Here is a 23969-nt window from a genome sequence, read left to right on the forward strand (position 1 = left end):
TCTAAATTCTCAACAAGGAATGATCATTACTGAAAAGTATGCATCCAGGTATAGAGATAGTAAATATAAGGTATTTCTGTTACCCTCCTTTCTGCCAGGTTGTGACAGATATTCTTAACTGATCATAGGACCCCTTCCCACCAACTATATATGCAGTCTTATAATTATTCTCAACACAGCATTCTGGGTGTCAACTATGTTTCTGATATTGACATCTGGATTGAAATCCATTTCAACCCTCAGTGCTGCTTGAGTACCAGGCTGGGTTTAGAAAAGGCAGGAAAACCAGAGTTCACATTGCCAACATTTGATGGATCATAGAGAAAGCAAGAGAATTCCAGAAAAACATCTACTTCTGTTTCATTGACTACTCTAAAGCCTTTGACAGAGGAAAATTTTTAAAGAGGTGTTAATACACACCATGTTACCTGTCTCCTGATAAACCTGTATGCAGGTCAAAAAACAAGAGTTACAGTCAGACCTGGAACAACAGACTGGTTCCAGTTGGGAAAGGAGTGCATCAAAGCTATATGTTGTCACCCTTCTTATTTAACTTCTGTGCAGAGTACATCATGCAAAATCCTGGGCTGGATGAATCATGAGCTGGAATCAAGATTGCCAGGAGAAATACCAATAACCTCAGATATGCAGATGATACCAACCTTATGGCAGAAAACGAAGAACTAAAGAGCCTCTTGATGAGGGTGAAAGAGGAGAGTTTAAAAGGTGGCTTAAAACTCATCATTCAGAAAACAAAGATCATGGCATCCAGTTCCATCACTTCCTGGCAAATAGAAGGGGAAAAAGTGGAAGGAGTGACATTTTTTTTTTCCCTTGGGCTTCAAAATCACCACAGACGGTGACTGCAACCATGAAATTAAAAGACCCTTTCTTCTTGGAAGGAAAACTATGTCCAACCTAGACAGCATATTAAAAACAGAGACATCACTTTGCTGACAAAGGTCCATATAGTCAAAAGCTATGGTTTTTCCAGTAGTCATGTACAGATTTGAGAGTTGAACCACAAAGAAGGCCACGCACTGAAAAATTGATTTTTTTGTGCTGTGGTTCTGCAGAAGACTCTTGAGCGTTCCTTGGATAACAGGGAGATCAAACCAGTCAATGCTAAAGGAAATCAATGCTGAATATTCACTGGAAGGACTGATGCTGAAGCTCCAGGATTTTGGCCACCTGATATGAATAGTGGACTCACTGGAAAGACTTTGATGCTGGGAAAGATTGAGGGCAAGAGGAGTAGGGGAAGGCAGAGGCTGGCTTGATTAGATAGCATCACTGACTCAACGGACATGAATTTGAGCAAATTCTGAGAGATAGAGGACAGGGGAGCCTGGCATGCTTCAGTCCATTGGGTCACAAAAAGTCAGACATGACTTAGCTACTGAACAGTAACAACTTAATGTTAAATGAATCCTATTCATTCCATTATTGGACAGCTCCAATGTTACAGAATTTTACTTTATGTTAAGCTGAATTTCTTTTTCTACTAATCATTGGTCCTGGTTTTGCCTTCAGAGTCAAATATAATAATCTAATTTATCTTACAGTCATCATGCTTTCTGAAGTCATCTCTTCTTTAGGTTAAATATCTAAACATTTATAGTGTCTCTGTTATCAAAATTGACATATTCTCTTTCCCACTGTCTCACACATGTACACATACACACACATACTCTCTCTTTCTCTCATCAGCCTATGACCACTTCCATACCTCTTCTCTCTCCCTTCTTGTCTGTCTTTTTGCTTGGCGGTGGACGTGTTCAGGTGCATCAGTGCACTTCTTAAAATGTTATTCCCATTTTCTTGATAGACTGTTTTCAGCAAGTAGTTTACTGAGGAAATATTTGTTGAGTCCTCTTTTACAAATAGCATTGTGCTATTTATCCGTGAAATTTTAAGTAGGTATAGCATACAATTCTGACACTGAAGACAAGCTTCTTTGGGAGCTTGTTTGGGAGCACAGAATGTAAGGTAAATGAAATTTAGTGAAGATTTTTTTAAAGATAACCAAGCTTATTTTAAAGTGTATATGGAAAGGCCACAAAACTAAAATAGCTAAAATGGTTTTTGAAAAAGGAGGATGAGTTAGCTGAGAATTAGTACAGGAGAATCACTGTAACTGATATTAAGACATACTATATTGTTGTCTTAAGCAAAACTCTGGTAATGGTGGAGGAACAAGCACATAGATCAGTAGATAGAATAGAGAACCCAATTATGCTGCTGCTGCTAAGTCGCTTCAGTCGTGTCCGACTCTGTGCGACCTGGTAGACGGCAGCCCACCAGGCTCCCCCGTCCCTGGGATTCTCCAGGCAAGAGCACTGGAGTGGGTTGCCATTTCCTTCTCCAATGCGTGAAAGTGAAAAGTGAAAGCGAAGTCTCTCAGTCGTCTCCGACTCTTCGCAACCCCATGGACTGCAGCCTACCAGGCTCCTCCATCCATGGGATTTTCCAGGCAAGAGTACTGGAGTGGGTTGCCTTTGTCTTCTCCGGAACCCAATCATAGACTGACACAAATCACTCCCAACTGATTTCGACAAAGTTGCAAAAGCAATTCAATGGTGGAAACATAGTATGAAGTAAAGGAAGACACATTTGAGATGAATGAATCTCTGCAGTGAAATAGATAATATGAAAGAACTATTGTTGTTCATTTGTTTAATCATATCCAACTCTTTTGTGACACCATGGACTGTAGCACACAAGGTTCCTCTGTCCCTGAACTTATAATTAAAAATGAAGAACCTAAATCAGGAAAAAATAACTAATGAGCAGAAGTTGTTATATTTTCATGTTTTTCATGCTTGCCTTTACTTGTTTTACTTAGTATATAGCTTATTCATGTAAAAATGCTCACATTTCAGATCAGACAAGGATCCTAAGGGCTCAGGCACACCAACTTTTTGTTGGATAGACTCTGTCTCTGAAGTCAAATTAGGTTGGTTTTGTGGAACATAATGGAATGTGTGTGCTTTCCTGTGTTTGTCTTAAATATTAAGTACTGGCTTCAACAAATCCTAGGGTGGAAAGTATTTTTTGAAGTACTCTGTCCTTACTCTAGTCCAAAAATAAAACAGAAGGCAAAAAATAATTCACTTATTTTTCATGGATTTATTCATCATTTCTTTTTCCTCATGGAATTTATTCAATATTCAAGATTTATGACTATAGTTTTTATAAACCTCCCCTACTTAATACTGTTTTGTGTAATATGGTTAACTCTAGGGTAAAGTGTACTGATGCATTACAAGAAATGGATCAAACCTCTTTTTATAGAATTTGTTGAGGGAAATAACACAGAATTCAGTTTCAAAAAAGTTTTTTCATCCCATATCCTATAAGATTTTATGAAGGTTAGGTATGTACAGGCCTCCACCAGGGCTTCAGGCAGATTTCATCTCTTTTCAGCGTGGATATGTAGTATGATTTGTCAGTTATTCTCTTGGTATATGTAAAATCATTATACTTTTATAATGAAACGGAAATAGTTTGAAGCCCAAGGCTAATAAAAACTCCCTTCAGTCTCCTACAGGTCTGAGTCTCATTTGAAAACGAGAATTTTGATACTACTAATTTAGGAGTTACATGTATAATACCTTAAAATTACTAAAGAATAGATAGTTTTATAGTTAGAAATTGTCAGACTAGAGTTGTAGGTGAAGTTGGGATGTCAGCCATTATAGAGATCATTTTACTTAAAGATAGTCATTGTGTTACAGTGCATTTAGTATTTCAGTAACTGCAAGGAATCTAGGCCAACTTCACAATTAAAGGGACCAGTCTCAAAAGACCACCCTTACTTCTGGCACCAATTACAGTTCAGGGGGTTCCCAAAACCACTTTCAATTTTAATAATTTTAAAGAAAGATTCAGAAAACTCACTGAAAGCTCTTCTACTTAAAGTTCCAGTTTAATACATGGAAAGGGTATAGAGTAAAATCAGCTGAGAGAAAGAAGTGCACAGGGCAGCTCTCAGGAGAAGTACCAAACCCAGGGCTTCTGTCCTCTTCTTGTGAAGTTAGGATCGCATTACTTTCCTGTCTTCCATGTGACAGTACAAGTGGAGTACTGCCAATCACAGAAACTCACCTGAGTGTTTGGTTACCACAGTTGGGATTGCTCAATCACATACTGCCTGTACGACTGACCTTTCCTCTCCAGCCCTCTCCTGCAGTTGAGATGATACCTTTACTTTCCAGTCCCTTTCAAAGATAAAACTGATACTATGTGGACCAAACAAATTACATCATCATGAATTACATTGTTAATTTGTTTGGTGGCCCAAGGCCCCAGACAAAGATGCCCTGTTGGGTGTGATGTTCCAAGGTCCTAGAGGTCACTTACCAGTAGCTGCAGCAAAAGCCAGACATCTTTTTGGGTGAGATTAGTTCTTCACTGCACAGGCCACTTCCTGGCCTTTAGCCAAGGCTCTTTTACAACAAAATGGTCATATTTTGTGGGGGGGCTTAGATTTAGTGTAACATTTATATAATGAACAGAGCAATAATTCCAGTGTGAATATGTCTGTCATTTGGAGGAGCTCAGTAGGGATAAATTCCAAGAAACCAGTAATTCATCTAATAAGGCCATATTAGATGGCTTTCATATTTTTGTACCGCTATGTTAATTACTTATTTTCCCCCTTTGATCTGTTATTTGTACCATACAATAAACTTGTGCAGAACTGTTTAGCATAGAATCTAACTGAGGGTTAGCGAAATTGAGTTCTTTCTCTGGCTGATCATTTTATTATATCCTGAGGAGTCTTTAACTAAATCTTCCGATACACTTATTTATTAATATCAGTATTATCAAAAGACCTATGTAATGTGATTCAATCTCACCAGCAAGGCCAGTGTTAACACCATATGGTGAGTCAGAAGATGCTGGCATGTTACCAGGGTCCCACTGAGTTAGCAACCATCTAGTCCATCATCATGTCATATGACTAAATTGTCTCCCAGAACAGTGGCACTCAGGTTTGCAGAATTTCATTTGATGATGCCAGGTGCCAAAAGCAGGAAGTTTTTTCAGCAACATATGGCTTCACCCCTTGTGGTATCTGGTGTAACTGAGCTAAGAGACAATATCATCTCTTGCTCTAAGCCTCTCACAGAGCACCAATATAATATTGGATTCCCCTTATTACATAATCCATTTATTCATACTTTTATCCTTAGCTATTACTTTTCCTTCTTTCCATTTGTCACTTATTCTTGCCCAAATTTTTGGTCCTTTGGAAAAAATGTTAGGTCTGACCCTGTGCTGGTCCAGATTGACAGCAGCAGTACTAGCAGGTACCTCCATCTCAATGCATTGATGCACTCGAGGGTTGCATAAATACAGAAATACCTATCTCAATGACCAAGCAACCCAGCAGTATCCCCTGCCAGTCTCCGTTTTACCAGATGGGAAGATTTCATGACTCACCCTACCAAGTCTATGGGAATACTGACATTAAGGTTTAAATGCTAGAATTTCTTCTTAGGAATTATCCTTGCTTTTGGCACCTACAGTCGCAGCCCTGGTGCTGAGACTGCATCTGGTAGGAAGGTGAGATGAGGAGGGAAGAATTATACAGTCATACCATCATCCTATGGACGGAGGTTTGTGACATTGTACAGGAGACGGTGATCAAGAACATCCCCATGAAAAAGAAATGTAAAAAGGCAAAATGGTTGTCTGAGGAGGCCTTACAAATAGTTGACAAAAGAAGAGAAGCTAAAGGCAAAGGGGAAAAGAAAAGATATACCAGTTGAATATAGAGTTCCAAGGAAAGCAAGAAGAGATAAGAAGGCCTTCCTCAGTGATCAATGCAAAGAAATAAAGGAAAATAATAGAATGGGAAAAACTAGAGATCTCTTCAAGAAAATTAGAGACATCAAGGGAACATTTCATGCAAAGATGGGCTCAATAAAAGAAATGATATGGACCTAACAGAAGCAGAAGATATTAAGAAGAGGTGGCAAGAATACACAGAAGGACTATACAAAAAAGATCTTCATGACCCAGATAACCATGATGCTGTGATCACTCACTTAGAGCCAGACATCCTGGAATGGGAAGTTAAGAGGGCCTTAGGAAGCATCATTACGAACAAAACTAGTGGAGGTGATGGAATTCCAGTTGAGCTATTTCAAATCCTGAAAGATGATGCTGTGAAAGTGCTGCACTCAATATGCCAGCAAATTTGGAAAACTCAGCAGTGGCCACAGGACTGGAAAAGGTCAGTCTTCATTCCAATCCCAAAGAGAGGCAATGCCAAAGAAAGTTCAAACTACCATACAATTGCTCTCATCTCACACACTAACAAAGTAATACTTAAAATTCTCCAAACCAGGCTTCAACTGTACGTGAACCGTGAACTTCAGATATTGAAGCTGGATTTAGAAAAGGCAGAGGAACCAGAGATCAAATTGCCAATATTCGTTGGATCATCTAAAAAGCAAGAGAGTTCCGGAAAAACATCTGTTTCTGCTTTATTGAGTATGCCAAAGACTTTGATTATGTGGATTACAACAAACTGTGGAAAATTCTTAAAGAGATGGGGATACCAGACCACCTGACCTGCCTCTTGAGAAATCTGTATGCAGGTTAAGATTCAACAGTTAGAATTGGACGTGGAACAACAGACTGGTTCCAAATAAGGAAAGGAGAACATCAAGGCTGTATACCATCAACATGCTTATTTAACTTATATGCAGAGTACATCATGAGAAATGCTGGGCTGGATGAAGCACAAGCTGGAATCAAGATTGCAGGGAGAAATATCAATAACGTTAGATATACAGATGACACCACCTTTATGGCAGAAAGCGAAGAAGAACTAAAGAGCCTCTTGATGAAAGTGAAAGAGGAGAGTGAAAAAGTTGGCTTAAAACTCAACATTCAGAAAACTAAGATTACAGCATCTGGTCCCATCACTTCATGGCAAGTAGATGGGGAGACAAGGGAAACAGTGAGAGACTTCATTTTCTTGGGCTCCAAAATCACTGCAGATGGTGACTGGAGCCATGAAATTAAAAGATGCTTGCTCCTTGGAAGAAAAGCTATGATCAACCTAGACAGCATATTAAAAAACAGAAACATTACTTTGTCAACAAAGGTCCATCTAGTCAAGGCTATGATTTTCCCAGTAGTCATGTATGGATGTGAGAGTTGGACTAGAAAGAAAGCTGAGTGCCAAAGAATTGATGCTTTAGAACTGTGGTGTTGGAGAAGACTCTTGAGAGTCCCTGGCACTGCAAGGAGATCCAACCAGTCCATTCTAAAGGAGATCAGTCCTGGGTGTTCATTGGAAGGACTAATGTTGAAGCTGAAACTCCAATACTTTGGCCACCTGATACAGAGCTGACTCATTGGAAAAGACCGTGATGCTGGGAAAGATTGAGGGCAGGAGGAGAAGGGGATGACAGAGGATGAGAGGATGAGATGGTTGGATGGCATCACCAACACAATGGACATGGGTTTGGGTGGACTCCGGGAGTTGGTGATGGACAGGGAGGCCTGGTGTGCTGTGGTTCATGGGGTCACAAAGAGTCGGACACGACTGAGCGACTGAACTAAACTGAACCATCATCCTTCTTCACATTTTCTTCCCCTAAGAAAGTAAAGTATCACAGATTTACTTGTTATATATTACTAGTGAAATAGTTTTCTTTTTATCACTAAGAAGGCTTTTTTTTTTTTTTGCCTTGAAACTAACTTTGTATGGTAAAATACAAGTATACCAGGCTTTCGTAGGCATATCCCTCTGAATTTTTGCATCTTGTTTTTATGCTTTTCATTTTGAGCCTCTCTTTTGTATATGGCAGTTAGTTGTTCCTCTTGCTGATCCAGGAAAAAAGTCTATGACTGTCATTAGTGATTATTTTTGTGCTTTAATTACTTGTTTCAAGAAATGTGTTGATTTTTACAATATGATTTTGGATGTATCAAAAACGGTCAAGTGAGTAAGTGTAAGTTTTGAAACGGATTCTAATGAAGACAGAAGTGCCTAGATGACACTACAGTGTGTAAATATATTTTAAAGTAATTTTATATTGTTTTAGTAATACCATCTGTTTGAGAATTATTTGAAGAAACTTCAGCCAGAAGAATGCAGAATATGGCTAGCCATTTTCTTGCAAGTTGGTGGCTGATTTCATTGTAAAATAGAATATGCTGGGTTTTGGCTCAGTTGGTCTCACTTCTGCTTCATGGTATCTGAAACCAACACAGAGTTCTGATAGGTGTTAACTGAACTTTGTGGAACATCATGAAATATTGATATATCTTACTCCATTATATAAAGTAGGAAGCATTATGTTATCAACAAATATGACTATTGTGTGTATATAAAAAGTACAATATCATCATATACTTATTAAAAAGAAAAGTCTGTCAAATTATTTGATTACTCATTACCATAATTATATGGTATTTTAAAATAGATAAATTTTGCCCATTAACTTGCTATTTTCCCCCTATTTCTCATTATTTAATTTTAGCAGTATTAATTCTTTGGTTAATCTCATATATATATTGGTAACCCTAGCACCAAGCACAATCTGTGGCACATAATGATTATTCAGTTGTTAGCTGATTAAGTGATTAATAAAAACTGTAGAAGAAAATTGATTAGGTAAATGTTAGGGCTTCCTTGCAGCTCAGCTCGGAGAAGGCAATGGTAACCCACTCCAGTACTCTTGCCTGGAAAATCCCATGGAGGAAGGAGCCTGGTGGACTGTCGTCTATGGGGTTGCACAGAGTTGGACACGACTGAAGCAACTTAGCAGCAACAGCAGCAGCTCAGCTGGTAAAGAATCTGCCTGCAATGCAGAAGACCCTGGCTCGATTCCTGGGTCAGGAAGATCCCCTGGAGAAGGAATAGGCTATTCACTCCAGTATTCTTGGTCTTCCCTGATGTCTCAGACAGTGAAGAATACCCCTGCATTGCAGGAGTCCTGGGTTGGGAAGATACCCTGGAGAAGAGAAAGGCTACCCACTCCAGTGTTCTTGCCTGTAGAATCCCATGGACAGAGGAACCTGGCAGGCTACATACAGTCCACAGGATTGCAGAGGGTGGGACACGACTGAGCCACTTTCACTTTTAAGCATAAATAAGCCTTTATTCATAGTGCTGGGGCATGAGAAGCTTTCAAGGAATATACTGCTTGTTATGGAATGAGGATGTGTTCCCCCACCCCCAGTTCATATGATGAAGCTCTTAGTCCCCAGTATGTCTTTAGGAAGTAATTAGGTTAGATGATGTCATTAAGATAGGGTCCTCATGATGGGATTAGTGAAAGAAGGTAGCAGAGTGTGCTCCCCTCTCCCCTAATCTGTGAGCACACCAAGGAAAGGCCGTGTAAGGACACAACTGGAGGGCAGCCATCTGCATGCCAGAAAAATAGTCCTAATTGCAAGCCAAACCCTGCTGGACGTTGATCTTGGACTTCCCAACATCTTGCACTGTGAGAAAATAAATTTCTTTTGTTTAAGCCACCCAGTTTATGGTATTTATCATGGCAGCACAAGCTGACTTAGAAATTGCCTTAGAAAGGAAAGGCAGTTTTTATAGAGCTTTAGCAAAAGAGGTCATGTGGAGGGAATATAGGGAGAACTACCTCATTTAATTGTGCTTTGCTGCTGCGTCACTTCAGTCGTGTCCGACTCTGTGTGACCCCATAGTCAGAAGCCCACCAGGTTCCCCCATCCCTGGGATTCTCCAGGCAAGAACACTGGAGTGGGTTGCCATTTCCTTCTCCAATGTGTGAAAGTGAAAAGTGAAAGTGAAGTCACTCAGTCGTGTCCGACCCTTAGCGACCCCATGGACTGCAGCCTACCAGGCTCCTCCATCCATGGGATTTTCTAGGCAAGAGTACTGGAGTGGCTTGCCATTGCCTTCTCCGATATAGTCACTAGCTGTCTGTTAATGAAAGAAAGCTGTCTGTTAATTGTGCTTTATTATACGTCAAATACACTATGCTTTTTGTAGGTGAAGGTTTATGGCAACCTTGCATTGGAAGATGATGGTTATCATTTTTAAGTAATAAAGAATTTTTAAATTCTAGTATGTACATTGTTTTTTTAAGGCATGATGCTGTTACATACTGACTAGACTACAGTATAGTGCAAACATAACTTTTATTGCACTGGGAAACAAAAAACTTCATGTGACTTGCTTTATTGCTGATAAGCTTGATTGCAATGGTCTGGAACATAACCTGCAATATTTCTGAGGTGTACCTGTAGTGTCAAAGGCTGTTCTCAAAAGAGAAAGTAGTTATTCTGCAGTTTAGGAGCTGGCGATTGGCCAGTTGGGATTTTAGCCAGAGGAGTGGAGGCAAAGATCATGGGCAAAAGGGAATGTGAGAAATGACTGAGCTGGGAGGGACAAGGTCATAGGAGGTGCACTGATGAAAGAAAATCACATACCATTGACTGTTACACAGTTTTAGGTTCTTCTCCTTAGTGATATATTGTTTAAGTACAATATAAATATGTGTTAAAAAGATTATGTTAATATATAACACAACAATGAGGAGCATAAAATAATAAGCCCATAAATTTTCTCAAGGTAATTTTCAGGGTAGGGGCTTAAAAAAAAGAAGCTTTTTATTTTGACACCATTTTAGATTCACAGGAAACTGCACTCAGTTCAAAAAGATCTCATGTACCTTTTACTCATTTTCCCCCTTTGTTGCATCTTCAGTTCAGTTCAGTTCAGTCGCTCAGTCATGTCCGACTCTTTGCGACCCCATGAATCACAGCACACCAGGCCTCCCTGTCCATCACCAACTCCTGGAGTTCACTCAGACTCATGTCCATTGAGTCGGTGATGCCATCCAGCCATCTCATTCTCTGTCGTTCCCTTCTCCTCCAGCCCCTAATCCCTCCCAGCATCAGAGTCTTTTCCAGTGAGTCAACTTGTCGCATGAGGTGGCCAAAGTATTGGAGTTTCAGCTTCAACATCAGTCCTTCCAATGAACACACAGGACTGATCTCCCCTGCGCTTAATAAGGGGCTTCCCAGGTATTGCTAGTGGTAAAGAACCCACCTGCCAGTGCAGGAGACACAAGAGACGTGGTTTTGATCCCTGGGTCTGGAAGATCCCCGGGAGGAGGGCATGGCAACCCACTCCATTATTCTTGCCTGGAGAATCCCCATGGATAGAGGAGCCTGGCAGGGTATGGTCTGTAGGATCTTGAAGAGTCAGACATGACTGAAGCAACTTATCATGCACACGCATATCATGCTTATTAGGACTTTTCTTTCAATGATACAGTGGATGGTAGTTTAATCTACATTTTATCATCCCTGGACTTCCTGCCCTTTTCTTCTTTTTCCCATAGTCTCTTTCCTATGTCTTGCTTCCACATGCACATTAGAGTGTGGTCTGCTGGATTTGAATATTTATTTCTGTAATTAGAAATGATTTTAATTTCATGGTAGACTTTCTTTGAGTTACACTATAGGTGTGAATTGTCAGTTTCACTTGTTTCTTCTTGTTGATTGTATCTAGATGGTTTCTTGAAGGATATGCATCAATAAAAAGATTAGAATTTGGGCAGCCACTGTTGGGAAAGATAAGTTTGAGAAAAGTTATTGACAGAATGTTATGAATAACTTTTTTCACTTGTAAAGTAAGCTTCGAATTAATATTCCTAATAAAAATTCAGATGTATGACTAACAAAGAGACAGTTTGTGACATAATTTTACCAATGTCGGTTTCCTTTTCTTTATTACTGATGTAATATGTATTTGACAAAATTATGATACAATTTTAATAAACATTTTAGTTGTAGTGTTTTAATACAGTGTGCTAATTTTTTTCTATGTTGGTATATAAAGAGGAGGAATAGGAAGACCAGGAAATAAAAGCATTCATATGTGAGAGTCTACATCCCCAACCTGTATACATGATGAAAAGGAACCAGATGGGAGACACTGACACGATGTTGATGAAAGGAGAGACATGTGTCCTAAATGAGTGGTTAGTTCTTAGTAATCAATCCCTATGCAATAATCCAGTTGTGGTTTATGGACTGGGGCTGAAGTACATGTAGGTGCAACCTCTCTAGTTGATTTTATTGGCCATCCAGAGTTGAAAACTGCTGCTTTGAAGGTTAACTAATGTTATTATATCCACATTTTACTATTATAGGAATAATATTTATAATAATGATGCTCTGGTACTGATATTCTAGTGAAATGTTAAAATAAGAATGACCTATAGAATATTTCCCTTTTAATATGGTCATTGTTCTGGGATGCTTTTTTATTCTTATAAAGAGGAATAATATAGAATAATTGTTAAATATTATATATATAACAGTTATATAAGTAATTGTTATACATAAAATATATATCATAAATATTTTGACTTAGAATTTTAAATAAATTTTTTTTTAAGTTAAATGTTTTAAGTCAAATGTTCTTTTTAAGTCAAATGCTTTTCCTTGGAGATAAAATTACAGATTACAGAAGCTTTAATTAATGATAAATGGTATGACTCATATTCAAATTAAGAAGAAATTTCCTATAAATGGAGTCATTCATCATATATTTTTTTTGTCTGATGTCCTTTGATCAGCATAAGGTTTTTGAGATTCCATCCAATTTGATCTTTCCTTCTTGCTGAGTAGCCTTCCACTGACAGTTTATTTTTCTGACAGCTTATCCACCTACCTGCTGATGGTCATTTGAGTTTTTTCCAGTTTTGAACTGTTAATGTGTATAGCTCCTATTAACAGTCTTTTACTCCACATGTATGAGTGGTCCTTTACTTTTCATTGAATCCTGTTTAAACTGTTTTAGAAAATTTGAAAAGCCATTTACCTTACTTTATGAAGATAATAAATCCTTAACAAAACTTGACAAGGATAGTACAAGAAGAGAATGTTATATGAAACAATATCACTTATGAGTATAAAAGTAAGATTTTAAATAAAAGTTGAATTCAATAATATATATATTATTTATTTTCAATGCTAAGACAAACTTAATATCTCTGAAAGTTTTTAATCACTTCTAAGATTATAGTAAGTATGTTGTTTTAGTGGCATATGATTTACTAGTGTATCTTTATGATAGAGTTTTAGACTCAGTGACTGATGGCACATTAAAAAAAAAGTGTGATCATGGAGGTTTTATCCCAGGATGCAAGGAAGTTTCAACATTAAAAAATCTATTTGAGTGGAGGGAGGCTCATGAGCGAGGAGACATAACTGTAATTATGGCTGATTTGTGTTGTCATACAGCAGAAACCAACACAACATTGTAAAGCAATCTTCCTCTCATTAAAAAATTTTGAAAAATAAAGGACCATGAAAAGAAGAAAAAATCTATTTGTGTAATACACTGTATTAATAGGTTAAAGAAGAAAAACCATAAAAGAAAATACCAAAAATGACAACAGAATTGAATATCCATTCCTGATACTTTTAGCAATTTGAGAGTTGAAGGAAATTCTCTTAATATTGAGTTTCTACTAAAAATCTAAACCAAAGATCATATTTAATTGTGAAATATTAGAAACATTCCTGTTAAAATTGGAAGCAAATTGAGAATGCTTCTATGAGGAAAATCCTATTCACAGTAAGTTCATAAGACCATTGATAACAAAAGATGGATAAGCTCTCTGTGAAAAAATATTCAGTATTATTGAAGGACATAAAAGAAGACTTGTAACTAATATATAATGTGTCTGTATACATTAAGTAAGATATAATGTGTCTATAGTGTTAATTGATACACGGATGGGAAAAGTCATATTGCAAAGACCATTTCTCTTCAGATTATTCTGTAAAGTCATTGTGCTCTGCTCAGCTGCTAGGTTGTGTCTGACTCTTTGCAACTCCATGGACTGTAGCCTGCTAGGCTCCTCTGTCCATGGGATTTTCCAAGCAAGAATATGGGAGTGGGTTGTCATTTCCTTCTCCAGGGGATCTTCCCGACCCAGGGATTGAACCTGTGTCTCCCGCATTGAGGCGGATTCTTTACCACTGCGCCACCCCGGAAGCCCAAAGTCATTGTGATTCCCATCAAAATCTCAGTATGTTTTATAGGTTTTACTAAGCTAATTCTCGCATTTATCTGGAAGAGCCATGGCAATTTAAAAACATAATCTACTGGTATAGAGAGGTCATATAGAGTTGTCACAATAAAGACAGTGTGATATTAGTCTAAGTATAGGCATATAGATAGGGTGGCCCTACCTCTGTTTGCCTGTGACAGTTCCAATTCATGCCTGTTGTCCTGTTAATAGGCTCCCTTTTGTTCCAAAGACTGTTCATTGAAATTACATGGGAAGTCTTGAAATAGATCCACTTGATTTATGCCCTAGATGCTATTGAGAATCAGTGGTAAAAGGGTGTCATTCAATAAATGGTACTGGGACAAAAAGAAATATAGTGTGGCCTTTATCTCACACAACACAAAAATTAATTCCAGGGAGATTAAAGACTTGAAATGAAAAATAAAACTTTTAAAAGAAAATATAGGACACTGTCTTGATGACTCCTGGGAGGAGAAGATAAGGGAGGTACCTTAGGACAAAAAAGGCAAATTTTGAGAGTAGAATGGTGGTTGACAGGGACTGAGGGTATGGGAAACAGGGAGAACTTGATAAAAGGGTACAAACTTGAAGTTATAGGATGTACAGGATCCAAGGAGCTAATATATCTCATGATGATGATAGTTGATAATATCTTTGCTAAGAGAGTAGAACATAAGTGTTCACACACAAAAAAAGTAATTATATTCGATGAGAAGATGAATGTGTTAACTAACTGGTGAAGATCCTTTCACAATGTATATGTATATTGAATTAATTATCATTTTATACATTTATAAACGTATTGCAGTTTTGCTTGACAATTCTGTTTGAAAACCAAAAAAAGTGAAAAAAGACCAAAAAAATGATAAATTATAAGGCTTCATTATCATTAAATACTTTTTTATGAATAAGAAAGATTCAATATGGAAGAACAAGCCCACATGCTGGGAGAACAGATTTGTAACACATTTAGGTAAATTTGAGGAAAGAAAATTCCTGAAGATAAACCAAAAACAAACAGCACACACACACAATATAAAAAAAGGCCCAAGATTTTAATTAGCATTTTATTGAAGAAAAATCTAAGATGACCATTCAGTTCAGTTCAGTCACTCAGTTGTGTCCGGCTCTTCGCGACCCCATGGACTGCAGCACACCAGGCCTTCCTATTCATCACAAAAAAGAGTCTTAATTTTAATAGTAATCCTGCTAGTAAAGTTAAAAACATACTTGTCTTTTCATAGCAATTCCACTTCTAAATAGCATGGGGAAATGATCTTATATGAGTACAAGGACGTATTTGTAAAAAATATTCATCTCAGAATTTTGTGTAATAGCAAAATAAAAATCTGAAACAACTTAAAATTGTTGGAAATAATTTAAATTCTATAAACTGGAGAATTGATAAGTAAATTACATGTATGAAAATATTCCATATAGCATTTAAAATAATGAATTAATATGTGTCAACATGGATACATTTTAGAAACATAGTATTAAATTAAAACCAAGTTTCAAAAGGATACACCAGTTTAGTATCAATTATAAAGTTTAAAGACATTCAGAAAAGTAGTCTTACAATTGCATATATATGTACTAATAAAATATTCATGGGTATAGTAAACACCAAATTCAGGATTGTGGTTGCTAACCTCTGGGGAGTGGAGGGAGAGGGTGATATCAGGAAGGGAAATGAGATACTAGAGGAGTATCGGTACTATCTATAATGCCTTGTTAAATATTTTCCATTTCATTATTATTATAAATATGTAAATAAAATTTATTTCTCCTAAATTTTAATAGTTCCTATTTTCCAGATAACCGAAAATATTATTGATGTTTATAAATTGTCTTTATAATTCCTTTTGTCTTCTTTAAAATTTGAGAAATCTGCCAGTAGCAGATATGTATAATGATTATATAGCTTTAATATTTTTCAAAAATAAAGAATACAGTACAGTTTTGCCTGCATCAGAATATGGTTTAGGTAATATCTAAGGTTCCTTCCAGCACTAAAGTGTACTTTTTTAGTGTTTCCAAACAGCAGAAAATCTTTTCTTAATATAGCATTTCTGACAGTCAAGGTTGTAAGTTCAGATATTGAGGATTATGAAGCCCGTTTCCCATACAGGTTGTTGCTTTTAGTCTGTCTGTCTGCCTGTCTATATTAAGCAATCAGTTAATACAGGGGTCAGAAAACTTTTTCTATAAAGGGCTAGGTAGGAAATATTTTAGGCTTGGAAGGCTGTAGTCTTATCAGAACTGCTCAGCTCTGCCCTTATAGTGGGATACCTGCCACAGAGTTTTGCAACACTATAAAAACAAATGCCAAAACTGGAGTGATTGAGCTTGTTATTAAGTAGATTTGGATATCTTACAACGCTTTGACTTAACATCTGTAAATAGCTTTATATAATGTAGATCACTATTAAGTAGTTGTTTCAGTTGTTTTCCAAATCAGTTTTATGAAGCAATTATTTTTGTGTCGTGACCTGCAGTAACTGAGTATTTATCTACATTTATGTTCAGGGTCTAGAAAGTATATTTTTTCCTATTCAATTTCATGGGTTAGAATCAAGTAATTATGACTCTTGTTTGTATGCAGAAAGTAGGCCTACCATGGTTACATGGGAAACTGTGCATATCTAAAGGAAGCATGGTAACACTAATGTAACCTGATTGAGAATTACCAAGCACTTTTTATCTCCAGAACACTGACACTGCATGTGTTTAAGAAAGTTTTAATACGAACCAGAGAGAGGATTTGAACCCATAAAGTGACTAAAGAAATATGTGTTCATAGGGTAGTAATTGTGAAAAAAGTTGAGATTTTCAGACAAAAATGGTTATCTTACCAAGCTGTTGTTCAGTCGCTAAGTTGTGTCCAATTCTTTGCGACCCAAAGAACTGCAGCACGCCAGGCTTCCCTGTCCTTCACTGTTTTCTCCTGGAGTTTGCTCAAACTCATGTCCATTGAGTCAGTGCTGCCATCCAGCCATCTCATCTTCCGTCTCCCTCATCTCCTTCTGCCCTCAATCTTTCCCAGTCTTTTCTGATGTGTTAGCTCTTTGCCTGTGTCAGGTGGACAAAGTATTGGAGCTTCAGCTTCAGCATCAGTCCTTCAAATGAATATCCAGGGTTGATTCCCTTTAGGATTAATTGGTTTGATCTTCTTGCTGACCAGGGGACTTTTAAGAGTCTTTTCCATCTTACCAAGTAACTGATTGTATTTAGTTTTTCCAACTAAAAATTGAATGTGTCTGTTTTTTTCAGAGACATCAAACCTGACAATATATTGATGGATATGAATGGACATATTCGGTTAGCAGATTTTGGTTCATGTCTGAAGCTGATGGAAGATGGAACGGTAAATAAAGATAAATCTTAAACTGTTATACACTTCCTCCTTGTTTCCTTTATCTGTTTTAGAATCCTTCTGTTTATATTATCTATCAAATATCCTTCTATCCATTTGTTTTTCTGTGGTTTACTTCCCTCCACTTAGGCATGCTTACTCATAATAGGGCTTGTCTGTAAATTCACGCACCATTTTCTACTGCTTATATTAATGATTTTAAGATTGATAATACTATGCCTTTTTTGATACTCTTGTTTGTTTCTTCTTTAGCATAACTTATTTTCACAGTTCCAGAGGACTGAAGAAAATAAATCCCAGAGGGAAAAAGAAAAGATGTGACTCCTTTACTTTCATTTCTTTTCTCTTTCTTTACTAGTTGTCTAGTTTTCCTGAGGGGCAGTGTATAACAAGTGAATGCTTTTTATCAGAAAATCCTCTAAGTTTTATGTTACTATATTTGCTTTATTTCTGCTAACCCTCAGTTCAGTTCAGTCACTCAGTCACGTCCGATTCTTTGTGACCCCCATGGACTGCAGCACACAAGGCTTCCCTGTCCATCACCAACTCCTGGAGCTTGCTCAAACTCACATCCGTCAAGTCAGTGATGCCATCCAACCATCTCATCCTCTGTCGTTCCCCTAGACCCCTCCATTATATTCTCTCAATTACTTAATTGTTTACATGCCTCAATTTTATTCCATGTTTGTTGTAGTAGTAGTAATATTTATCTCAATTTCCTGGTTGTATAGTAGTTGTCCAAATAAATATCATTTTAATCGGTAGGAACTTTTTGAAAAGTAATTTAGTATAATACATTCCAAAGGCTACAAAAACAATCCCATTATTCTGGACCAGTCATTTGACTTTTGAGAATTTACCCTAAGCAGATAACTTAGAAACTGGCAACCCACTCCAGTACTCTTGCCTGGAAAATCCCCTGGATAGAGGAGCCTGGCAGGCTATAATCCACGGGGTTGCAAACAGTTGGATATGACTGAGCGACGTCACTTTTCTTTCTAGATTATTTATAATACCTACTTCAATGTAAATGCTATGTAAATAATTGCAAGCATGTAACAAATTTGTTTTGCCTTTTGGAACTTTCTGGAAATTTTTTTAAAAAATATTTTTGATCCCTGATTGGTTGAATCTGCAAATGTGTAACCAGGAGATATGGAGGGCCAACTGTATAAGAACATCTGAGAATTACCAAATAGTAAATTCTATCCATTTGAAAATCAAACAGATTACTTGAAATCAAGTAGTGTTGGAGGAGATACAATGCTAGGGGACATTGGAATATTAGCTCTGGAGAGCTAGTTAAGATGTTTGTTACATGTAAGTCTTACCATAAACCTATCTAACAGCCTAAATCCAAGTCCTGATAAAATCGACAGAATGTGAACGTGGTCCTCCAAATGCAGAGGCTTGAGATGAATCTTTGTTGTTGTTGTTCAGTCACTAAGTCATGTCTGACTCTTCTGCAACTGTAGCCCATCAGGCTCCTCTGTCCATGGGATTCTCCAGGCAAGAATACTGGAGTGGGTTGCCATTTCCTTCTCCAGGGGATCTTCCTGACCCAGAGATTAAACCCACATCTCCTGCACTGGCAGGCTAATTCTTTAATACTCAGTCACCTGGGAATCACAAGATGAATCTTAAGTTTTTTATAAATCTTCCCTTAAAGAGTAAACTGTAAGCTGTCCCATATTCAAGTTAGTATTTTTTAACTGCTTAAAGAAGAATTAATATTCCTCAGAGGAAGATAGAATTCATATTCTCTATAATGTCTTATTGACAGTGACCAGCATTCAATAAAAAAATCACTAGACCAAAAATGGCAACCCACTCCAGTACTCTTGCTTGGAAAATCCCATGGGCGGAGAAGCCTGGTAGGCTGCAGTCCATGGGGTCGTGAAGAGTCAGACCGGACTGAGGAACTTCACTTTCACTTTTCACTTTCATGCATTGGAGAAGGAAATGGCAACCCACTCCAGTGTTCTTGCCTGGAGAATCCCAGGGACGGGGGAGCCGGGTGGGCTGCCATCTATGGGGTCGCACAGAGTCGGACACGACTGAAGCGACTTAGCAGCAGCAGCAGCAGACCAAAAATAAATAGTGGGTAACTTAAGTGATTGTGATACAGAATTTAAAAATAAAAATAGTCAGTATAAACCTGGGTAGCACAGATGTTGGATTTGCCAGACAAAGACTAATGAAACTATCATAAATACGTTCAAAGGAAGATATTAGTCTTAGTAATTACACAGACAAGGAATGTCAGCCGAAAAGTAAATCAAGTGAATCTTTTTAGAATTTGATAATTATATTAATAAGCAATGGCAAGCCACTCCAGTACTATTGCCTAGAAAATCCCATGGATGGAGGAGCCTGGTGGGCTGCAGTCCGTGGGGTCGCTGGGGGTCAGACGCGACTGAGCGACTTCACTTTCCCTTTCACACATTGGAGAAGGAGATGGCAACCCACTCCAGTGTTCTTGCCTGGAGAATCCCAGGGACGGGGGAGCCTGGTGGGCTTCCGTCTGTGGGGTCGCACAGAGTCGGACACGACTGAAGTGACTTAGCAGCAGTGGGTTAGAAATGAAAAAAGAAAAAGCCAGTGAATTTGAAGATAGATTGAGAGAGATCAAGCAATCTGAAGAATAGAGAGAAAAAGATTGAAGCAAAATTAATATAGGGGGCCTAGGGATGCATATAATTAGAAGTCTAGAAAAAGATGAAATAGTAATAGAAAACATTTGTAGAATTGATGGCTCAAGTGATTATATATGATGAAAAACAGATTTAAGAATCCTGGTATATTTCAAGGTTATGAAAAGAACCATGCTTGGCCACATCACAATTAAACTACTGAAAACTAAAGATAAGGAAAAAAAATGGGAAGCAGCTAGAAGGAGAAAACCATTACATACTGTGGGAAAATGGTAAGAATTACCATTGACCTTTCATGAGAAATCACAGCATGATATCTTTAAAGTCCTGAAAGAAAAAAAAAAGTCTCTAAACCAAGAATTCTATATCGAATAAAAATACTCTTCACAATGAAGACCTTTTCAGATAAATGAAAGAGGCCTGGATGCTAAAGGATGTCCACTACAAAGGAAACAATTCCATTTGGATACTTAGATCTGTATGATAAAAAGTATCAGATACAATAAATAAGATTTATAGGATAAGAATAAAGAAAAAAGACTATACTAATCTTTCTTTTTAAGTTTACATAAGAGACATCTGATTATTAAAAACAAAAATAAATGTAATGTGGGTTTTATGACATAGGTGGAAATAAAAGATATGGCAATATCACACAAACACTGTAAAACTGGTGTATGTAATTATTCTGCTCTAAGGTAACTGCATGTGTGTGAAGTGTAAAGTGGGAAGTGGATAGTACAGAGTATGACATGAGAGGGAGAGAAATAGCATGGTGGTCTTGCTGAGTTGAGAAAACACAGATTAAAGTCAGGGAGGCTGTGGCACCAGAAAGCTGTGGTCCATAGTTCTGGAGAGGAGAGAGATACACTGAAACAGAATTCCAGGGGAAGAGGTGGTGTTTCCCCAGTCCTGCATTCTACAAGCGCCTTAGATTCAAAGCTGGGACTCCTCTGGAGTCTTATGTTCAGCTCTCCAAATTCCTGTGTATTCCAGAATGCATTGAGTATTATTTCTGTCTGTATGTGTTTCCTTTGATCTGATTTATTCCTGAAATTCTGTAGAGTCAGAAATTCTTTCTAGTCATTCATTTTGTATTAATCATCTCCAAATAGTTTTTCTTGGACATGCAGCGTGTTGGTCCTCCATCTAGAAAGTTATAATGAAGGAATCTCCTTTTTCACTTGTTTATTTTTATCAAATGATGTTTGCGTATTTTAGAAGACTTAACACAAAACAGCATTCCTTTGTCCTAGGTCCTTCTCACCTCCAAGTCTCTTTTTTTACAGACAGACACATGCAAATCCTTCAGCTTTTTCTTCTGTTGTTTCTTTTATTTAGTTTTTATTATTGTATTCATACTATTGTCTCTTGGTATTTAGTTTTAGATATTATCTACTAACTTCTGTCCATGAAAGATGAGGATTCAGATCTCTTACACCTATCTCAACCAATCCTTACACTTCCTATCTTCCCCGTGTTGTAATTATCACATAGTCTTTCATTAAATCCTGTTCAGTTTTTTAAAAATACTTATACAAATATTATTTATGACTGTGCCATTTTATTTGTTTTAATTACATTTCTTTTCTTGAACAGCTCTTTGTTTTTCCAGGAGTAAGTGACTCATTTGCTTTGCTTAGTTTTCTGTACAAATCTCACTTTTGTTGTTGTGTCCAACTCTTTGCGACCCTATAGACTGCAAAGTGCCAGGCTTCCCTGTCATTTACTATCTCCCTGAGTTTACTCAAGCTCATGTCCGTTGAGTTGGTGATGCTACTAACCATCTCATCCTCTATTGGCCCCTTCTCTTTTTGCCCTCAATCTTTCCCAGTATCACAGTCTTTTCCAGTGAGTTGGCTCTTCACATCACGTGGCCAAAGTATTGGAGCTGTAGCATCAGTCCTTTCAATGAATATTCAGGGTTGTTTCCTTTAGGATTGACAGGTTTGATATCCTTGCTATCTAAGGGAATCTCAAGAATCTTCTCCAGCACCACAGTTCAAAAGCATCAACTCTGGCACTCAGCCTTCTCGCTAGTTTATCCCCAAACTCTCCACTATACATTTAGGAAATTGAGCAATTCCTGTCTTTCTCAGACACAATGAATAACTTAGTGACTCTCTTGTCTGGAGGCTTGCATACTCTGATTCTAGTCTGTGGGCCCACTGTCCAATAGGCCTACTATACAACTATCATCCTAGAATTACCTTTCCTCATCATCTTGGAATTTAATCTGTTGCTTTCTAGTATTGGATCCTCTGTTTCCTGGATCCATCTGTGTCTTTCTTCTCGTTTAGTGGTAGTTACCTCAGAAAGGTTCTCAGAAGTTACTCAGAAAGTAAATATTTCATAATCTTGCATGTCTGAAAAATGCATTCGTTTCTGTTCTTATACTTGATGAATAATTTGTCTAGACTGGACATAGTATTATAGATTTGAACTTACTCTTTTCTTAGAATTTAGAAGACACTTCATTGTCTAATTTACTGTTGAGACATCTGATGGCATCCTAATCATCAAAGCTTCTATTATAACCTTCCTACCTTATTTGGAAGCCTTTAGGATGTTACGTTTATTTCTGGTGTTCTGAAATGTTGTGATTATGTAATTTTGTATAGATCATTATTTATTGCCCGGATAGCTGCTTCAATTTTAACCTTTCCCAAAGTTTGTGAGTTTCTATATTAACTTTCAGCTTGCTTTTTATTTCTCACATTGAAGTCAAAATTAAATCATTTTAATCACTATACATTTATAAGAAGTCAGTTTTTGTGTGGGGATGTCTTGCTGTAGTTCTTTTTCTTTCTCTGAAGTTGTTTTGGATGTTCTTGACCATTTGTTTTTCCATATGACTGTTAGGATTATATTATTGGTTTATATACATACAGACACATATAAATACCCCTTCACATATGCAAGCTTGTAGACCTTCACTGAATTTAGAGATTAATTTTGGGAAAACTTTGTCTATAACTTAATCTTCCCATCTATGAATATGGTTTCTGTCTTCATTGTTTTAGGTTTCTCCTATTTGTGTTAATAAAGTTTTATAATTATGTTCAGGTAAAGTTAAAGGTAAATTATGTAAAGGTAAATTCATTACCTTTATTTGTTATATTTGCTCCTAGATACCTTGTGGAGTTTTTTGTTCGTGGGTTATTACAAATGGATAACTTAAAATTTTGCATTTTAATAGTTTGTTACTATTCTTTAGGACCACAATTGATTTTTGTGTGTGTATTCATCCTGAAACAAACAAGCTTGCTAAGCTTTTTTTTATTAGTTCCAAACAATTTATAGATTCTATATGTATATTTTTCTATATAGACAATCTTATAATCTGCAAATAATGACCAGCTTTGTGTTTTGTCCTTTCCAATCCTTACATTTTTACTTTGCTGTATTTTTTTTCCTATCATGCAGTTAGTGATCTTCAGCACAGTATTAATGTTGTAGTAATTGGGAACTTCTTTGCATTGTTCCTAGCTTTATTGGTGTTTTCCCTGTAGTTTTAAATTAAGTAGTATATTTGCTGTAAACTTTTGGTATGTATTCTTCATCAGATTAAGGAAATTTCTATTTCTGATTGCCATGTTATGGTTGTTAATGTTGTACATTCAAATCATTTTTCTGCATCTATTGAGTGGATATCAGAGTGTTTTTCCTGTTATATGATGAGTGACATAGATTGTCCAATGTTAAAGCATACATTCTTTGAATGTAAATGTAACTTTATCATCAAGTTGTATTGATATATTTGATCAAATTGCTAGATTGACCATGCTAAAATTTTATATTGAATTGTTACCTAAGATTCATATCTAACATTGATTATTTCTGAGTTTGCAGTATAATTTTCCTTCTCAAATTTTTCTT

At 37.0% G+C, this 23969-nt stretch overlaps 1 protein-coding gene across 15 annotated transcripts in view; it reads left to right on the forward strand.

Annotated features, from left to right (window-relative positions):
• The window catches only part of CDC42BPA (CDC42 binding protein kinase alpha), a 297091-nt gene that overhangs the window by 129457 nt on the left and 143665 nt on the right, over positions 1-23969 (forward strand). For all 15 annotated transcript variants that reach the window (XM_088845512.1, XM_088845513.1, XM_055419752.2 and 12 more), the window contains exon 6: positions 17334-17427. In XM_088845512.1, the coding sequence (XP_088701638.1) occupies positions 17334-17427 (94 nt within the window). The remainder of the gene's footprint in view (positions 1-17333; positions 17428-23969) is intronic.

This window comes from Moschus berezovskii, chromosome 17, assembly GCF_049115385.1.
Source record: "Moschus berezovskii isolate FMDL1 chromosome 17, NW_MosBer_1.0, whole genome shotgun sequence".
Lineage (NCBI taxonomy): Eukaryota > Metazoa > Chordata > Mammalia > Artiodactyla > Moschidae > Moschus > Moschus berezovskii.